The 19,752-nt window shown below is 45.4% G+C and overlaps 1 protein-coding gene across 1 annotated transcript in view; it reads right to left on the bottom strand.

Moving 5' to 3' along the window:
• Znf704 (zinc finger protein 704) overlaps nt 1–19,752 on the bottom strand; it is a 121,507-nt gene that overhangs the window by 13,626 nt on the left and 88,129 nt on the right. The window contains exons 2-3 of the mRNA XM_028767240.1: nt 18,201–18,304; nt 14,413–14,639 (exon numbers count right to left, since the gene is read on the bottom strand). Coding sequence (XP_028623073.1) covers nt 14,413–14,639; nt 18,201–18,304 — 331 coding nt within the window. The remainder of the gene's footprint in view (nt 1–14,412; nt 14,640–18,200; nt 18,305–19,752) is intronic.

The raw sequence follows: 19,752 nt of genomic DNA, 5'->3' as shown, positions 1-19,752 counted from the left end.
TGCTGCCATTCTCTCTGCAATGATGATAATAAAATAACCTCTGACACTAAGCAAGCCCCCAATCAAACGCCTTCTCTTATAAGAGTTGTCTCTTGGCCGGGCGGTAGTGGCGCACACCTTAAATCCCAGCACTTGGGAGGCAGAGGCAGGTGGATTTCTGAGTTCGAGGCCAGCCTGGTCTACAGAGTGAGTTCCAGGACAGCCAGGGCTACACAGAGAAACCCTGTCTCGAAAAACCAAAAACAAACAAACAAAAAAAAAGAGTTGTCTCTTCACAGCAACAGAACAGTGATTGAGACAGAGGTTGTACCCATGGCATGTTTTACATGTGAGGTCAGGACAGATGTCTTGTTTTACCACGTGGGTCCTGGGAATCAAACTCTGGTCTTCAGGCTCAGATAGGCAAGTGTTTTTACCTGCTCAGCTATATCTACAGCCTGTAGACTAGTCTCGTAACATTAAAACACCTCGATTAATTTATAGCCTTTTGCTGCAGTCATGCAACATGCAAGATAACTCAATTTGGAATAACTCAGCCATAGTAACAGCTTTCTCTTTGTGTGGCTGTGTGACTGTGTGAGGGGACATGGGTGTGTGCACAGGAGGGGATGTGAGTAGAGGACAGAAGACAACCTTGGGTGCTGTTTCCCAGGCATCACTCGCCTTATCTTTTGATGCACGGTCTCTCAGTACTTAGAACTTTCCACGAAGACTAGGCTGGTCAGCCAGCAAGCCCCAGGAGCTGCTTGGATCCACCTCAGCACTGCGGTTACAAGTCTATGTGGTTGAGCCTAGCTTTTATACATTGTTTACACATTTAGTCTCATCTGGGAGACTGAGCTAAAGTCTTTTTAAGCACTTCACCAACTGCACAACCTTCTCAGCCCAGCAAACAGTTTGACCCAGCAAACACACAATGACCACGATTAATTCAATATAAAAGCACAGTAATTCTGTGGTGTTTCTGGGATCCTTTACTCATGATGTATTGCCTGACTTTACAGTAGGCTTTGTTGTCAACATACACAAACACCACACACACACACACACACACACAAATACACATACATACCACACACACAAATACACCACACACACATACACACATACACATCACACACATACACACCATAAATACATACACATCACACACACATACACCACATACATACACATACCATATATACACACCACACACATAGCATACATACATACACATCACACACATACATATGCCACACACACACCACACACACACATATATACTCTCACATATACATACACACCACACATATAGCACACATACATACAGGTCACACACACCACAAACTCACACCACACACACCCACACTACACATACATACACACACACACAAACCCCACACATACACACACTACACACTATACCACAACACACACACACACACACACACACACTGAACTGCACATGCTGTCACGCCACCCAATGCCAACACTCCTGAACACCTGCATCCAGATTTGAAGAGTACTGTATGTTATAAATTGCAGTGCTTTACAGTACATAGAAAGCTTTATGCTCTTATAGAAACATACATAAAACAACATTTCCCTTTTCTCATTCCTTAGCACATAAGTATCAAAGTACTGTGTCTTTTGGTTATACTATATGAAAGCATTTGCCTACTGTAGCTCTCAGGCCTTATCAGCTGATGGAGGTTAATACAGAAACTGATAATGGGTCCAAGTGTCTGTGCTGTGCTCAGCCAAAAGTCAGGCATCTATATTAGAGCCCTCCTCCCCTGTGACGCTCAGGGACCATCTCTGAGGTGGGAGGGGGAGAGGATGTACGAGGCTAAACAATGTCTTCTGGACATGGTAACACCACTGCACGCACAGCCATGAGGTTGCTGTATAACACTTGCACAGGATCAAGCCAGTCAACATTGTAACATAAATGGGATCCTACCTCTAGCAAAGAAGCTACTGCTAGCTGCTGGCAGCCGGAGAAGCGGGAGAGCCTGTTTTCTTCAGTCCGTGGCTTCTGGTTGGTGCAACCACACTAGAGTAGATGGCCCACACCCATGCAAATTTGGGCAAAGCTAATTAGACTCAATGGATTATTTATAAAGAAAAACAGGAAAAAAAAGACTTCTGAATGACTACCAGCAGCAGACCAAGCCTTCACACATAAACTTTGTGTGTGTGTGTGTGGGGGGGATAAGAGCTTCATATTCAAACTGTAATATGCATGCAAAAACATACCCATCATACCAATCTTTAGGTTAGTAATGGAGATTAGTTAAATTAATCCCTGTGGCAGTAAGAGTGCAAATGTCCCCCATAGGTTCAGGTGTTCGAATACTTGGTTCCTCACTTGACAGAGCTGTTAGGAGATGTGGTGGCTTAAATGTTTGGCCCATGGAAAGTGGCACTATTAGGAGGTGTGGCCTTTTTGGAGGAGGTGCATCACTGTAGGGGTGGGCTCTGAAGCTCTGCCCAGTGCAGAACACTCAGTCTTCTCCTAACTGCCTTCTGATCAAGATGTAGAACTCTCAGCTCCTCCTGCACCATGTCTGCCTGGATGCTGCCATGTTTCTGCCTTGATGATAATGCACTGAACCTCTGAACCTGTATGCCAGCCCCAATTAAATGTTCTTATGAGTTGCCTTGTCAGTAGGAGAGAATGCTTTTCTAATCCTGTAGAGATGTGATATCTCAGAGAGGAGGGGTACCCAGGGGCACCTTCTCAGAGGTGAAGGGGAGGGAAATGGGGAAGAACTCTGGAAGGGGGGACTGAGAGGAGGCAACATTTGGGATGTAAGTAATTAATAAATAATATTAATATTAGTAAACAAATAAAAAGAAAAAAAAAGAGTTGCCTTGGTCATGGTGCCTGTACACAGCAGTAAAACCCTACCTAAAACAGGAGGTATGGCCCCAGTGGAGGAAGTATGTCACTGCGGGGATTTTTTGAGTCTTCAAAGCCTGGTGCCATTCTAAGTGTGCTCTCTCTGTTTCATGCCATGGTTGAAAATGTGAACTTGCAGCTTCTGGCTCCTGCCTTTGTTTCACTATCATGGACCCAACTCTCTGGAACCCTGAGCCCAGTAAGCTGCTTTATGATGTTTTATCACAGCAAGACACCATCCATATACACTGAGTGTGCCAAAACGTAGTTGACTTCATCCATATACACTGAGTATGCTAAAAAGCATCGGACACCATCCATACACAGAGTATGCTAAAAATGAAGCTATAATTTATTTTTTATTCTTTAATTTCTTTTTGAAAATTTGTCTTCTTTATCCATGTGGGCTTCCTTGTCTGTGTGTGCACTATGGTTGTGCAGGTGACGTGTCTGTGCGTGCACTATGGTTGTGCAGGTGTGCAGTGAAGCTGGAAGAATGCACTGGATCTCCTGCAGCCGAACTAATTGTAGCTGTGCCCTCTGATTCTGGTGCTTAGAACAGAAGCCAGGTCTCCTCTGCAAGAGCACTGAGTACTCATAACTGCAGTCACCTCTCTGGCCCAGTACCTTCTTCTTCTTCTTCTTTTTTTTTTTCTCAAGTTAACTTTCTTTTGCGGGACTGAGCGGGTGACCTCATTGGCTCCATAGGCTCCCACAGCCTAAGAATTCCTAATCTGCCCTGTTTGACTCTGCTGGTCGTTCATTTCTGTCCTCTATCCTTCTCAGTGTCCACAGGAGGCCAAGTGTAGAGTCAATGGCTTCCTGCTCATGGGTGTCTGGTTGGATGTGGCCAATGTGGTAACGGCAGGATTCAGAAGGCTGGAGAAAACCCTGCTTCCCCTGGCTCCCTTTCTCCTGGCCACACCTGTGTGTGGTTATAATTTTCTTCCAAAGTTGCCATTTCTTCTAGAGCTCTGGTGATTCCCAGGTTCTCAGAGTCCCTTTGGCCATGTGCTTCCTCGTGCTGTGGAGATAAGGGGGTGGGCTTGCCAGATGATTAGATCCTGGGTTCTCCCACCATGCTTGCTTACTTCCTTTGTAAGACTAAACTCTAAGGATATCTGAGTGAACATGGCCTCTGCAAGAACTTGAACAATGAAAAAGAAACAGAGGTTATCAAAGAACATGAGTAATATTTTTTGTGGGAAAGAATAAGTGATAATGTGATGTTTTTAGTTATTTGTAAGTTTTTAAAATACTAAACGTTTATAAATTAAAAGCAAATACTGGGTCTTTAATCACAGCACTCAAGAGGCCAGCCTGGTCTACACAGTGACCCCAGGATAGCTAGGGCTATGTAGAGAGACCTTGTCACAAACAAACAAACCCCAACCAATCAAAAAACTGGGAAAATTATATTTTATGTTAATTCTTAAATTTAAAAAATCTCCTATTTGTAGTTTTTTTTTTCTGGTATGTTTCTTGGTTTTCTCTGGCATTGAAGATCCATCACTACCTATTTTTAACTTTTAAAAATTATGTCTGGTCTGGGCAATCTGGAACACTCCCTTATTCCCACCACTCAGAAGGTAGAGGTGTGTGAATCTCTGTGAGTCTGAAGCCAGGCTGGTCCATACAGGCAGTTCCAGGCCAGGCAAGACGACGTAGTGAGATCCTGCCAGCCAAAGCAAACCTGACTTGACTAATAGTCAATACCTAACTCTGGAGAAAAGCAAACATGAGAGAAGGATTGTCTCAGCTTCAACGGGCTTGAGCAGTTTTGCTGTATGCAAGCCACAGGTCCGCTTCCCTCAAGCCCAGAGCCACTTACTGGTAGTTCAATTCTTTTCAATATATTCAACTATATCCAGATGAAATCAACCCTCTGTCCACAAACAGGCTACTTGCTGCTCTGCCAGAGCAAAGCAGGCCACAGGCAGAGGAAAAAATAGCTCAATAAACAATGCCTAAACTGCTTCGTGGTCCAAGCCGTCTGGAGGAAGCCAAACCAAGCAAAGCGCCTGGCCAAGTCACAGTGGCCAAGTGTGAACGGCCCACGTGTGCTCAACTTTGGCCCCTCCTCAGGGCTCCAACAGATGTGCTGCCCGCAAGGGCATGGGCAACAGCTGAAAATTCAGCCCCAGTCGAAAGCGCTTTTGTTGAACATCAAAGTCACATCAGCTGACCTGAAGGCTCACAGACAGACCCTCTTCACGAGGAGCAGCTGAAGGACAGAGAAAGGGTCAAGGAGGCCCCTGTGAGGGGGAACTCCCACCTCTCTGCCTCAGCTAAGATTACAACCCCTCCAGGAGGGTCAGGCACTCCAGACCATTGCAAACTCGGAATGTGAAAACTGTCCCACGTGAGGTATGTAGATGCTTCCTGGTGAGCACTTCGCTTATCTGCTTGGTGCTGTGGGTTGAACAGAAATTTTGTGGACTCTTTATCCTACAGCTGGCTTGAAGACTAAATGCCCGGGGCAACTCGTAACACCCTCTGACCTCAGCTCTCAACTGTTTTTTTTCCCTTTTTGAGTTAGTACTTTGCTATCTTGACCTTAAGATCCTCCTGCCTCAGTTTACTGAGAGCTGGAACCACAGGCCTGTGCCCCAACTCCTGACTTCCTGACTCACAACCCTCTTTTTTACCTCCAAGACAGGGTCTCACTGTGCAGCTCTCCCTGTCCTAAAACTGTGTACACCAAGATCTCACAGAGACCTGTCTGCCTATGTACCCCTCCCCAGCCTGTGCTGGGATTACGGGCGTGAACACCACACCCAGCCACAGTGCTATTTTAAAATGCTTTCATACTTGGGATATAAGGAGCGTCTTCTTTCTGATAAAGCCCAGACGGATGCACAGGACTAACAGGCGACTGGCAGAGGTAGCTCTCCCATTTGCTGAAGGGCATGGCTTGACTCTTCAGTAGGATATGACATGCTTAGGGTTACACTGAACTAAAGGTCTAGAAGTAACAGCACCACTGAGGCACGGTAGTAGCACAGTATGTGGGAGCGATTGCTTTGGACACTGTGTGAAGATGCGTCTCTGTCCTCCATTGCCTGTCTAAGGCACCTTCTCTGATTAGTTACAATGAAAAGCCTATGGCCTATGGCAAAAGGCAGAATAGTAAGGTGGGACTTCCAGACAGAGAGGACTCTGGGAGAGAAGGCATGGGAGATTCCCTACCCAGACTTAGAGGAAGTTGGACTGAAGTTGAGGAGGGGTAACCAGCCACGTGGCAGACATAAAATAGTATAACCGAAGTAATGTGAGAGTTAGTTGGAAAGCAAGCCTAAACTAAGGCCAAAAGAATCGTAAATAAATATAAGCCTCCATGCGGCAGACATAGAAAGGCCCACGGTTACAGCCTAGAGTATCACATTGGTTGTTTCGTTTCATTCTTTTTGATGCACTGGAGACCCTCAGGGATGTATTACTATTCAATGTGGTGACTGTGAGGTATTACAGTATGTGGATATATGTGTGTATACTGCAGTAGCGGGAAGACACTTCGTGTCCAAATTTCTCAACTGTGGATCAGGTCCCTGTGCAAAGGCGGCCGGCCGGTCAAGTGCCTCTCACCATGTCTTGGTGTCTCCGGTCAGCAGGTTCATTAAGATCCTTATCAAGGGACAAGAGCTATAGATGCTACCTTGTAGAGCTTACAGCTACATTCTTAATCGAGAAAGCAGCTTTATATATGTGATCTTATGTTTATGAGCTTCCATTGCCCCTTTATTTGTAAAACGAACAGATTAAATGAAATTAGTAGGTGTATGATATAAATGCAACGTGAATCAATTCAAACACGCCAAGCACAGATTAGGTAAGGCCACCTACACGGATGGCTTGCTGCCGAGGCAGTTATGAGTAAATTAAAAGGATGGGGCTCAGTTGGTAATGCTTGCTAGCATGTACCAAGGGCCCTGGGCTTGATCCCCATCATTGTAGAAACACACAGGCACACATGGGAGGCAGGTGAAGTCAGTCAACGCCATCCTTGGCTACATAGTGAGTTCAAGGCTAGCTTGGTCTTGAAGTAAGGCTGTCTTAAAAACAAAGATTAATCAAGATCTCCATGTGCACAGCACACACAGAATGTGTTCTTCTGTGGCTTCATTCCCCACATCACGATGATCTTGACATTAACTCGCTGCTCTGTGGTTGGGTAGCTTTTCCTCTTTTCTGGTACTGTGGTATTCTACTATATGAATATGCCATACTCTCCTTTTTCATGTGCCTGCTGGCGGACACTGCGTTGTTTCCGGTTTGGAGTTATAATGAATAAAGCTTTGATGAACATTTGTCTGAGTCTTTTTGTGGACATGAGTTTTCTTATCTCTTAAGTAAATACATATGCAACAGTAGAGTTGCTGGGTCGTATGGTTAGTGTATATTTAACTTTGTAAGAAACTGCCAAATTATTTTTCAAAGTACTTACACCATTTTGCATTTCCACAAGCAATGAGTGAGCATTCCTGCTGCCAGAACTTGGTATCCAGTATGAACACTGCATCCTTCTGCTTCCCCTAAGTCCTACCAGGGCTGGCACTGCGGTGATAGGACTTTACTGCTGGTGGCCTGTCCAGGATAGAGGCAAATGTGTGGCCTGAGGGTTCCTGAGCTAATAGGAATCCCTAGTCATTTATTTTCTTAATCCATGGATTCTAGAAGTACGTTTCGTCCTGTTCACTCCTAGGTGCGACTGGATGGTTCTAGAACGTGGAATGGTCAGGGCAACTGTAGATGATGTCTGAGATCCTTGGAGCCCCAGCACCCTCAGCCTAGGGACCACATGGCCCACCCTGGACCCTGGGAGCCCAGGGCTCTTATCTGTATTTGTTCTCTCCCCGGTTAATTGCTTGCTGCTCTTCCTGATGTGTCATCCCAGTGAATGCATACAGATGAAAAGATGAAGAGCCGCTGTGCTGTGCTGTGCTGTGCTGTGCTGTGCTGTGCTGTGCTGTGCTTCTGCCCTTGGATGCTTGTCTCCATCCTGATCCTGCATTGATCCATCAGTGCTGAGTGACTCAGGGTGACTGTGAGCCCCTCAATCACCAGGGTTGATGCCCTTGTCACTGTCCTCATTGGGAGACCGTCCTGCTCCTAGTAAGTAGATTAAGGATGAATGCTGCAGAGTTCACAGTGCAGATAGGTACCACTGTTGCAGGATATGTGATCACACTGTGGACCCCGAGACTGTCTTATTTATTGGAATACACTGTTTCTAGTTGTGGTACAGCTCAGCCCTAACACACACTTGTAATCCAGGAACTTTCTGCTTGAATACTGTAAACAAGATTAAAAAAAATCAACCATAGGTCAAGATGCATTTGACAGGTGAACATATGATTATTAACAAACAAACAACCCATAGTGAGTAAGAGAGAGTCAAGAGGACTCCTGCAAGGCAGACACACAGGGAGTAGAAGTGAGAGGCATTCAGTGTGAGGGGTCTGGAGAGCGTCCTTTTGGGAGGTCTGCTAAGGAGAAAGCTCAGTTGGTACTTTCTCTACCTCTCTGAGCTAGCAGGCTTTAGCCCCAGCATCTGTAGCATCTGGCTCCCACATCTTCATTGGTAAAACGGAACAACTGGGATTTTGTTAAAAACAACACACCATACTCATGTGGTTTGTAGATCTGCGAGTTTTGGAGGATAGGTATCACTCCCAAAGATAAAAAAAAATGCAGAGTACAACAAATGGGTAACTTGTGGTTTATGACCACATAGCTACCAACGCTCCTGTGTTAGCTCACAGCTTCCTGCTTGGAGTCAGCTCCCTCCACCCTCGAGTAAAACCCATGGTCGCCACACCTATAAACCAAATGAAAGTGATGGGAACCAGGCTTTATAAGTGCCTCTGGGCTGCTGCTGCTGGTCTAGAATACAGACTCCTGAGTCAGGTTTCCTAGCGTACTCCCAATGTCTGCCAAAGCAACCCAAACTCACTGTATTTACTGCAGGGAGTTTCTCACATTAACCCCAAAGGTGCACTGGGTAATTGAGGGGCTCACAGTCACCCTGAGCCATTTGGCACTGATCTATCAATACAGAACCAGAATGGAGCTCGTGGCCTGTCTCTGAGCCCAGGATTCCGAAGCTCCCAACCCACTCAGCATCCAAGGGTGAAGCAAAGCCCAGCACAGTGGAGGCCTGCTACTGTTCTTCCCCCTTTACATGTCATCCACACAACAGCCCCATCAGGATGGTACCTCCTTTTGTATTTTTCAGACAGCAGGCTGACATGCCAGAGGGGACACCCCAACTTCAGAATATACAGACCATCACATCTAGATATGACAGAACCATGAATCTGGCCTTTTTCTTACTTATTAGCACTTTGGATTTTCCAGAAGGTCTTGTGGAATTGGTAGCTAACTTTTAGCCTTCTACAGAACTGGTTTTCTCCTGAGAGTACCAGAGTGCCCATACTTTGGGTCATTGCATCACCTTGTGGTCATGACAGGAACTGCACCTTCTCAAGTAATGGGAATCAATCTACTAGAAACCAGAGGTTAGACTCTGCCCTCCCAAAGCTGGCCAACTGACTTGCAGAGCCAGGACAACCTCGCTCACATTTCAAGGCTGTGGCTGAGGAATAGGTACTCGACACTCGCTCCCACTGGGCCATGCAGTGTCCACTAGTGGTTGGTGACTATGCTGCCCACACGCCATTCTCCTCTGTGGGCTGAGGGATCAGTGGATTCTATTACTCATTTTGCTTCACAAGTATCCTATATTATTTATGCTAAGCTCATTGTACTTCTGTCATAACATAAAGAACCTTGGGCAATCCATATAAATTTAATCAGCTGCTTCTGCAGAGTGGGACTCAGGTTGTACCGAAAACTGTGGGTACGATTAAGTGAGAGGCTGAGTTTGAAAGCATCTGATCGACTGTGCCAAACATGTAAATATAGTGACTATCAGAAAATACTTCTCAGTAAGAGATGACATGTTTCTGGGCAAAGCACCTCACACTTTGAACTTCCTTACTTGAGTGTCTGTGGGTCAGGAAGAGCAGACGGTGTCCGTAAGCATGAACCATACCTACGTGCAGTGAGTGCTTGCTTCTTCTGTGTTTACAGCCTGTGGAACGGATGTCTGTTAAAACAGTGCCATGCTCTCGCACGTGGAACAACTTCACAACTGTCCCTCAAGGTGTGATATACACATTACCAGGTTTAAAAAAAGAAGGTGACAGTTGGAGGGTCTTAGAGCATCGGTGCAAAGGCGGGAACAACGTGAATGGAACGTGGATCGTTTGACAGGGATCCGGTACTTCCAAACATTCTGAGTGGTGGACCACAGTCCAGGACCCACTCACGTGTCAGTACACAGCTGAGATAAAAACCTCAGCGAGGGCGGGCAACACTGACCACACATTCAGTGCATCCTCTCTCCCTCTCACCTCTCGACAGAGTGACTCACAGCCTAGGAGTCAATCTGGAAGAATCTGGTCCTCAAACAACCTCCACTGGATATGGACAGTAGGATCTAAAAGAACAGGCAGGAAATTAAGATAATCTTAGGACGTTCCATCAATAAGAAAAGACTGTCCAGACAAATTAGGTATTTCTTAGGTTTGTAACTTTGACACTTGGTAGTCAGTTCTCATCCCTCACGATTATGGACATTTAGACCTAACAGACACAGGTTACTAAAGTGCATCCTTGTTACATTTCCCTGCCAAACACAGACAAGCTACGGATTATTCCTTTTTCCTTTCTCCTAGATAGTGATGCCAGAGTGGCTGTCAGTGTATACAGCTGGAGTTCCCATCTTTAATGGAAAATTCTGAGATTTCTTTGATATCCAAGATGTACATTTCTTGAAGCCCACTCCATGGGTGCACGTGCAAATGCCGATGTATACTTTTAAGTCACCACTGTGTTGATGACAGAACAGCCCTCTTTGGTGGGAGCCATTCAGCTCATAAAGAAAGAGTCTGAGACACTGAGACAGAAGTGGCATTGCAAATACTTCAATGAATTCTGTAGAGACCGTTTGAGACTTGGTTTGAAATGTAAAATAACTATATCCCGCAACATCTGAAGACAGCTTTTGACTCCAGCCCCTTCACACATCAGCCTGTGCCCACCCAGCTCTCAATGAATGAAGCAGTTCTTGCCCCCTGCTTCCAGGGTGTTCCGAGTTTTACCTGATGGTGCCAATAGATGTTAGTTCACTGAGTAAACAACAGGTGAATAGCGGCTGTCCTATTTTCTTGCTATTTTTTTTAACTACTCAAAGTAATTTTAAATACAAAAGGCCAAGGCCACACAACATGGTGGCCATCAGTCCCTCATCACTGTGGGGAAGGCTGAGTCTAGAGAAGAAAACACCCAGTTCTAACTGACCCATCCGTGTCTACATGTAGCATTCTGTGAAGGAAGCCTATGGTCTTCAAATAAGTGCCGTATGTGTGCGTGCGTGCATGCGTGCGTGCACGAGCGCTCAAGAGTGTGTATGCACCATGATGTACCTCTGGAGGTGAGAGGACACCCTGGGTGTCGGTCCTTGCCTTCCATCATGTTTGAGACATCAGGGCCTCTTGTCAGTTGCTGTGTTCTCCAGAGCAGCCAGCCTGGGAGGTTTTGGAGATTCTCCTGTCTCCATCATAGAAGCACCGGACTGCACACATACACTACCATGTCCATCTTCAAAGGGTTATCACAAGCTGAACTTCAGTCCACATGCTTGAGTGCCAACCTTACCCATGCTGTAGTGAAGCCCCCACAGTGATGCTCTGGTGATGCAACTGTTTGCTAATTTTGCTGAAGTATGTAGGCTGCCTACCCGAGCCAGACCAATGTAGCCTAACCAGGTAAGAACATGCCTTTTGGTTCTATACCACATCTAAACTTATCTCTGATAGGTGATTGATGACTTCATTAATGTACTCTGGAAGCACGGGAGGGCCCCTGTCCTGTGAGATCTGGCCACACTCACGAGTCAGGACGGCTCGCTCAGATATCCTGGGAATGGCAGGCTAAGCAAGAGTTCAGTTCCATATGGCTGTCCATCCTGTCTGCAGCTGTGCACGGTCCACATGCTGGCTCTCCTTGTCTCATTGAAAGAGTCCCAGTATCTCACAGAGTGCCCTTCCATAAAATGGACTGCTTCTGGAAGACAGGATGCTGCACAAAGGCCCTCCTTTCTGGTAAAGATGACCTATCCTTGAGGCATACCCAGACAGAGCCATGGTACTGCTCTCTGCTGCACACTCTGAGTGGTGCTGAGGGAGGCAGAGAGCATGCTGGACCAACGCCGCCTCTCTGCTTTCCTCTCCAAACTCATTCAGGGAAGGACACGGTTGCCTGCATTCTCAAGGCTGGAGTTTGCCTTGTTTATGAGTCACATTCAAGAATGATGACACCCAGATAAAATTTAAAAACCAGCATAAAAAAATCACCATTTCACATAACTTTCAAACAATGCTAAAACGTTTTGTAGATTAGTAGCAGCGATGCAGTCTATGAAATAAAAATGCTTCTATAAAACAGGGTGACGGGTCAGCTAGGATGGCTTAAGTGGGTAAAGGTGCTTGTTGCCAAATCTGAGTTCAAGTCCCAAGTGAGCCCACATGGTGAAAGAGAGAAGAGCTCCGACAAACTGCTGTTTAACCTCTGTACACACAACCAGACACACAACACACAGCTTAAAAACAAACAAACAAACAAACAAACAAACAAATAAATGTATGTTAAAAAGTCAAAAGCCAGAATTTGGCGATAATAAATGAACAATTCCTGGAGGGAAGGAAAGGCTGTGGGTTTGGATGGAGGCTCTGGCGCCCTGCAGGGCAAGGAGCAGATGTATCCTGGGACCTGAATCTCCACAGAGCTCTGCTGCAGGATGAATACACACATCGTCAATCAATCTGCTGAGCGAACATCTATCAGATTAGTCTACCTAGCTCTTCCTTACATTTTTGTTTTGTAAACATAATCCTTGGAACGGAAGTAGAAATGTTTACGTGTCAACTTTTATGTTTCTTTCCTATCTAGTTATATAAAGATGAACAAATCCTTTGGGGCTAACAGAAGCAGAAAAGAAAAAACATACTGTATTTTTAGACAAGACAAGGAGGGTTAAAGAGAGCATGAAACAGGTAGTGAAGGCCCTAAGAAAAATCAGAGAGAGAAAGAGACAGATGAATGCTGGTACAAGAATTGGTTTGCAGCCTCTCCAAGGTTGTCAACCCTATTTCCTTCCATCTTGGGACCATTATTTGGGTTCTTTTTGCTTTTTTCTGCTGGTCCCTGGCCCTCAAATAGGAGGACTAACTCTGTGATACAACAGATAAATAATTTGGTAGCAAAACCTACTCAGATACATTATCATAAGTTAGCTATGGAGGACCACGAGACTCAAGATGAAGTTGTTACTTTATACATGGTGTTTTCAAAACCCATCTCCACCTAACCTAAAAGGGGGGACTTCTGCCCCTAGACCAAGCAGAGAGGGGCCACCCAGAACCCGCTCTGACAGGCGATCTGAATTCTTGCTTAGGCTGCGAGGCTAAGCACTGCAGGGGAATATCAATAAAAGATAAAAATATCTAAATTATCTATCTGGGTTCCCTGAGGGACAAGCCTGACTGCTTAAGGGTTGATGTCAAAAGTATCCCCTCTCCAGGAAAAAGACATCGGGATGGGTATGGCCCACATGCCTCATTGGACAACGACAGGGGGACCGGAGCCATTACAAGGTCCCCTTCAAATACTGGAGGTCAGGCCTCTATCCCCGCATTCGCAAGTTTAGAATTGCCACAGCCCTTCTATACTTAGAGAAGGGAGGAGATGTCAGGGGCAGCCCTGCTTACACACTGTAGGCCTAAAATCAGCCATAGGCCTAAAATCAGCAATAGGCCTGTCACACATGTATACTAACACCAAGTCTTGGGTCTCAGTGGAAAAACATTGAAACAGATGGCTATAAGCTAATGTCAACAGGCAGCTTTTGTGGAAATTTACAAGCCTGAGTAGTCATAGACCTTGTAAATAGGTAGCCTTGGCAGACAATACCAACTTAGATAAGGACAAGCGAGTCATAGGCAGAGTCATAGTGACTTGTCCCCTGAACCTTCACCTAGCTGATACCCAGTTCTGAAGATATCTGTATTCCCCCTGAGCACCCACACTCCAGTGTCATTCCCTTCCCCACATCCTGCCTTTCTGTGTTTATAACCCCTGTGCGAATGAATTACGATTTGAGAAAAAAAAAATCGGGTAAAAAAAAATAAAGTTTTCCATTAAGGAAAAAAAAATACTGTATTTTAAGAGCATGTACCCACAGAAAGCCTTAGTCCAGTATTTCAGCTTCCAAAAAAGGTAAGTGTATACACAGTGTATACACAGATGGGGCATACATGCCAGATGGGACACAGACATGGAGGCTTCAGTCATCTTTGTCTTTAACTGGGGAAATCTGCAATGTCTGAGACCACTAAGCCAGGCATGGGGTGAGACTGTGCACCAGGACCTTGGGTACAGAACACGGTGCACCACCCACCTACCTTTCTCTTCCTGGGAATGGGCTCATCGAAGAGCAGGTTGCTGGCCTCTGCCTCATCAATGCCATCGTCCGGCAGTGCGGGGCTACGGAAGGGCTTGAAGCTGTCAGCGGACAGTGGTGGAGAGGGTGTGGATGGGTTGGACTGGTCACTCGGAGCGCTCCAGCTCCAGTAGCCGCTGCTGCTGCTGCTGGATGGTGCTCCTTCCTTCCAGGACCCGCTGAGACCCTCTGTGAGCACAGGGGACAGCAAGTGAGAAACTCTGGGAAAGGGGTTCTAACTTCACCCCCACACTAAGTTCTTACCCACCGCAGTCCCACGGTTATTTCTAAGCATCTGTTCCAGCCACACAGCGACACGACTGTCTGTGCTCTCAGTGAGTGTTCTACTGTCCTTGGAACTGGTGGAGATTGTACGGGAACAAGAAAACAATCGGTACTTCTTGTTCACCAACTGCGGGGCTTCTGGTCTGCTGGCTGCAGTGCTTCTGAGTGGGACATTGCCCGTGGTAGCTTCCCACACACTCTGGCCACCAAGCCTCCACCCTGCACCTCCCCATTCCAATTCTACTGTTTCAAAATGGCATTACTCATATGACTATGGTTCTTGGGCTATACGCATAAGAAATCAGAGGAAGAATCTGTGAAAAATGGAAATTTCTAGATAGGCATCTAAAGCAAGCTCCCACTGCTGATTAAAACAAATATTAGGGTCTTACATTCTGACCGCTTTGATAGCCCTTCAAACTTCATTTTCAAAGTCACTGTATATGATACAGGGCTTTGTGATGGCATTTCCATATATCAGGGTCATGACCCCTCACTCTAATCCCCCCTTCCCTCTGCCCCCCCAATTACTAGTCTCCTCTTTTACACTTATCAGTCCCCATTCCTGCTTATATGCCCTGAGTTCCACTCTCCCACCCCCCATGCCTTGGGGAGCACATCTGTAGTTTCAAGCACTGTTACACCTGTCACACAGGGTAAGGAGTATCCCCATTTGACACTGGCACAAGAAGTTCATCTGCCTGCTCTCTACCTAGTAAATGACCCTGGCTGGCCAAGGCCAGAACCTGGTCTGTCAGTGGCCCTTGGTTTTGCAGAGCATGTAGGTCCTCCACTGTGGGCACCCTCTTATCTCTGTGGCTGAGCTGGATGGCATCAGACTTTATTGGCAATGCCTACTTTCTAGACTGGTGTCCAACTCAACTGTAGGGAGTCTGATGCAGAGATTTCTCCCTATTAACGTCAGAACAGGGGGCCTTTGGTCACTGTGGATTTACTTCATCTTTCAAGATGCCCAGACTTAATTAGCATTTATATAAATTCTACTTTCTTCCTGGATAGTTTCTCTTCCATATTTATGTGTCTTGTGAATATACTAAAACTAATTATGAGAGGGAGGAGGAAAATCCCAAAATACTATTAAAATACTATTAATTAAAATACTATTAATGTCTGTGTAATTACTAATGCAGCAAAGGTGACTAGCAGACCAGCATTTGTGGGGAATCATGACCCTTACCTAATCAATTATAAATTTCCAGAAAATTCCTCAACTACATCAAGGAAAAAGTTGAGTAGAAGTCACTTAAGGTTGGAGCTGAAGTGCTACAGAAGCTGCCACTTCATGGTGTCAAGTGTTTGCTGGAACGGAGTGCTCATTCGGCACCGGCACCTTGCTAGCATCACAAAGTTTCCTTCCTGCAGACTGACGGGAGAGACGGATGGATGCAGTGACCTCCTAGAACTAGCACGAGGCGTGAAAACCGGTGGCTTCCTTACACACCCTACCACACACTTGTTCAATACAATCAAGGTGACACTGCTGGAGCACGTGCAATCAATACAATCAAGGTACACGTGCAGCCACTGCTGGAGCAGCTGATCCGCCTCAGAAAACTAGAAATTCTCACAATGGGCTCTCATCTATTTGCAAAGCTACCTCCTAACAGAGCAATCCGTCTCAGGCAGGCACAGAGAAAGATCACAACAGGTCCCCAAATTCACTGACATACCATAATTCTGGAGAATGATATTATTCCTATCCAAAATAGTGACTTTGTTATAAATTGCCTCCCTTGCTTAAAATTTTGCTTTCTTTTGCAAACCAGTGGGAGACATCAAATTTAGTAGTTGAGTAGTTATTTTTAAAAGTTTTTATTTATATATTTGTTTATTTTGAGGCAGGGTCTCTGTGTAGGCTAGCATATCTATCATCTCTCAATCTATCTATCTATCTATCTATCTATCTATCTATCTATCTTCCTTCCTATCTATCTATCTATCTATCTATCTATCTTTCTATCTATCATCTATTTATAGGCAGGCTCTCTCTGTGTACGCCAGGCTGGCCTCATCAATTCATAGAGACCCATCTGCCTCTGTCCATTCAGTGCTGAGATTAGAAGCATGTGCCATCATGCCTAGGTAAGTAGTTGTTTTATTTTTTTAAACCATAAATGAGTAATGGCATACTTTTGTTGCTGAGCTAACAAAAATTTACAATTGAAGAATCAAAAGGTTTATTTTAATTTTAATCTTTAAGTACAAGTACAAAGTAACAATAGAAATATTCTCAATTTAAAAAAGAATTGTATAGTAAAAATAATGATTAATTTAAAAATATCTTTTCCCCTCTAAGTATTGGAACTCATTCCTAGAATGTTTTGGGGGGTACTCCAGTCCTCCAACCATGCTGCCTGGATGAGAAAGGCAAAGTGGTTTCCAAAGGCAACTAAGCAAGAATGGCCACTTCATCTCAATGCATGAGCTTAAGCTGTGTGTGTGTGTGTGTACATATGTATATATATATATATGTTCATCTGTATGTCTGTATTTAAACGCATATACCTACACACATACATGTGTGTATGCTGCCTGTTATCCTAATCCCAACTTTCCACTGTCTGTATGGATGACTTTAGATGCTCTCTCATGGTCTCAGAATACAGACTTCTAGCCAGGCATACAGGACCTGTCATGATAAAGGGCCTAGTATCATCCATCCAACTCCATCTCCCACTGTCTGCTTTCCCAATTCATCATGCAGATTAAATAAAGTGTGATTAGAAAGGCAGATCTGGAATGAAGAAGACAGGAACTAGAAATGTCGGTCTGGCATTTTTAAGTCAATTCACACATGCCTTGGCTTACTTATCTATAAAGTAGTGATAACAGTATCTGTTTCACTTGTTGGTAGAAATACGATGAAATAGAGCAAGCAGCACTGATAGCAAGTCAGTGCTCAGTCAGTGTGCTAGCTATTAACGAGGCCATGACTTTCCCCCTAGGAGACTATGCACTCTAGGAGTATGGCCACTATGTATATTCTGTTGATATATTCAGGTCTTCTAGATGGTATCTGATAAGTAGACAGTAAGCTCGTGAGTAGACTAAGTAATTCTCTTTGGTTATGAAGTGTGTGGTAATACTTTTACAAACTACTCAACCTTCAGTGTGCTCACTGGTCCAATCAAAAGGAAATGATGCTGGGAAAACAAGCTCGTTAGACCCTTCTCCAGTTACCCGAGGAAAAAGGCACATAAGTACTGCACAGATACGTCCTGAAACAGAGTAAACTCAATATGGAATTCAATAACTGTGCCTAGGTGAGCACATAAGAATCCTGGGAGAAGAGGTGGGAGATGCTGATGGCCCAAGGTCCCTATTTCCCACATATTCCCTGATTCGATACCAACTGTTTATTGAGAGGAATGAGATTGCTAGGAGAGAGAGGCCTTGCTCTTGGTGCTAAGGGGAATGTTCCCAAAGTCCATACTGTAGACTCACCATTAGGCCGCACAGGAGGGCTTCGAACCAAAGGGCTGGTTGACAAGCTGGTCAATACCATGGCTGCAGTCACCTTGTCCATGTCAAGTTCCTCTGAAGATTTTCTGTAAAACAGGAAGAAATGCTGTATGTCTGGGCTCACTCTATCCATGGCAGACAGGCAAGCCATTACAGGCTGCCACATTTACTTTCTAACAAATTCTCAAGGAAAATCCAGTGTTCTGCAAGTTGACTTATGGATAAGTGGCCAAGCGTGCCAGGAAGCCATATGCACCATGAAGAAGGGGGTGTGCTGATGAGCCAGAAAGATGCTGCTGCAGGTACCAGCAGTGCTGAATAAGACAGGCAAACTCACATGACAAGTGCTGACAGTGGAAGTACTATGAAGGGCATCAGCAGTGGATGCCACAGGGCCTAAATGTCTCTGAGGAGTGACTTCCGAGGGGATGTGAGGGTAGGGAGGATTGAGTCCAGGAGTGGAGACAAGTTTATTTCTACTGCAGTGGTATCCTGAGGTACGCTGAGGTACGCTAGAGAGAGGAGAGGTGCAGAGCTCTCCACTGGGCCCTGTGCCAACGCAATGCTTCTCGTTTATTCTACATGGAGAGGAGAGTCGCCGAACACTTTCAGAAGGCCCATGAACATAACACGGTTAGTACTTGCAGTCAAAGTTGATCTAGCATCATGCAGGATGGAGTTTAGGAAAGGTAGAACAGAAGAGGGAGGTGGTGAGATCGCCGACAGACTACAAATGAAAAAAAAATGGTGGTTGGGAGTGGGATGGAGTCATGACTGTGGGTCTGGTGGGGAGAAGTGATATCTAGATAGTTCTGGTATCAGCATGAGCACATCCAAGAGCCTTTACCAACGGGACAGCAACTAGGCAAGAAAAGCACTCAGAGGCTGTACTGGCTGGTTTTGTGTCAACTTGACACAAGCTGGAGTTATCACAGAGAAAGAAGCTTCAGGTGAGGAAATGCCTCCATGAGATCCAGCTGTAAGGCATTTTCTCAATTAGTGATCAAGTGGGGAGGGCCCATAGTGGGTGGTGCCATCCCTGGGCTGGTAGTCTTGGGTTCTATAAGGAAGCAAGCCAGTAAGTAACATTCCTCCATGGCCTCTGCATCGGCTCCTGCTTCCTGACCTGCTTGAGTTCCAGTCCTGACTTCCTTTGGTGATGAACAGCAATGTAGAAGTATAAGCTGAATAATCTCTTTCCTCCACAACTTGCTTCTTGGTCATGATGTTTGTGCAGGAATAGAAACCCTGAGTAAGACAGAGGTGTTTAAACCTGAGACACACACCCCATCCACTGCCCTTTACACTGTGTGCGCATGTGTGTGTGAGTACTTATGTAAGTGGGTGGGTGGGTCGGCGGAGGGGTTCTACATTATTCACTGAGGCAGGGTGGTGTCAGCCAGTGATCTCAGGATCGCCCATCTATGTACCTTTGGAGGCTGGAGTCACAGGTGAGCACCTGACAGCTAGGTTTCTAGGACTCTGGAGCTCTAACCACTGAACAATCTCCTCCACTCTGGACTCTGGGGCTCTA

The sequence above is a fragment of the Grammomys surdaster genome, unplaced genomic scaffold, assembly GCF_004785775.1.
Source record: "Grammomys surdaster isolate TR1022 unplaced genomic scaffold, NIH_TR_1.0 63, whole genome shotgun sequence".
In the NCBI taxonomy this organism is placed as follows: Eukaryota; Metazoa; Chordata; class Mammalia; order Rodentia; family Muridae; genus Grammomys; species Grammomys surdaster.
This window is presented reverse-complemented; position numbering and strand designations above follow the sequence as displayed.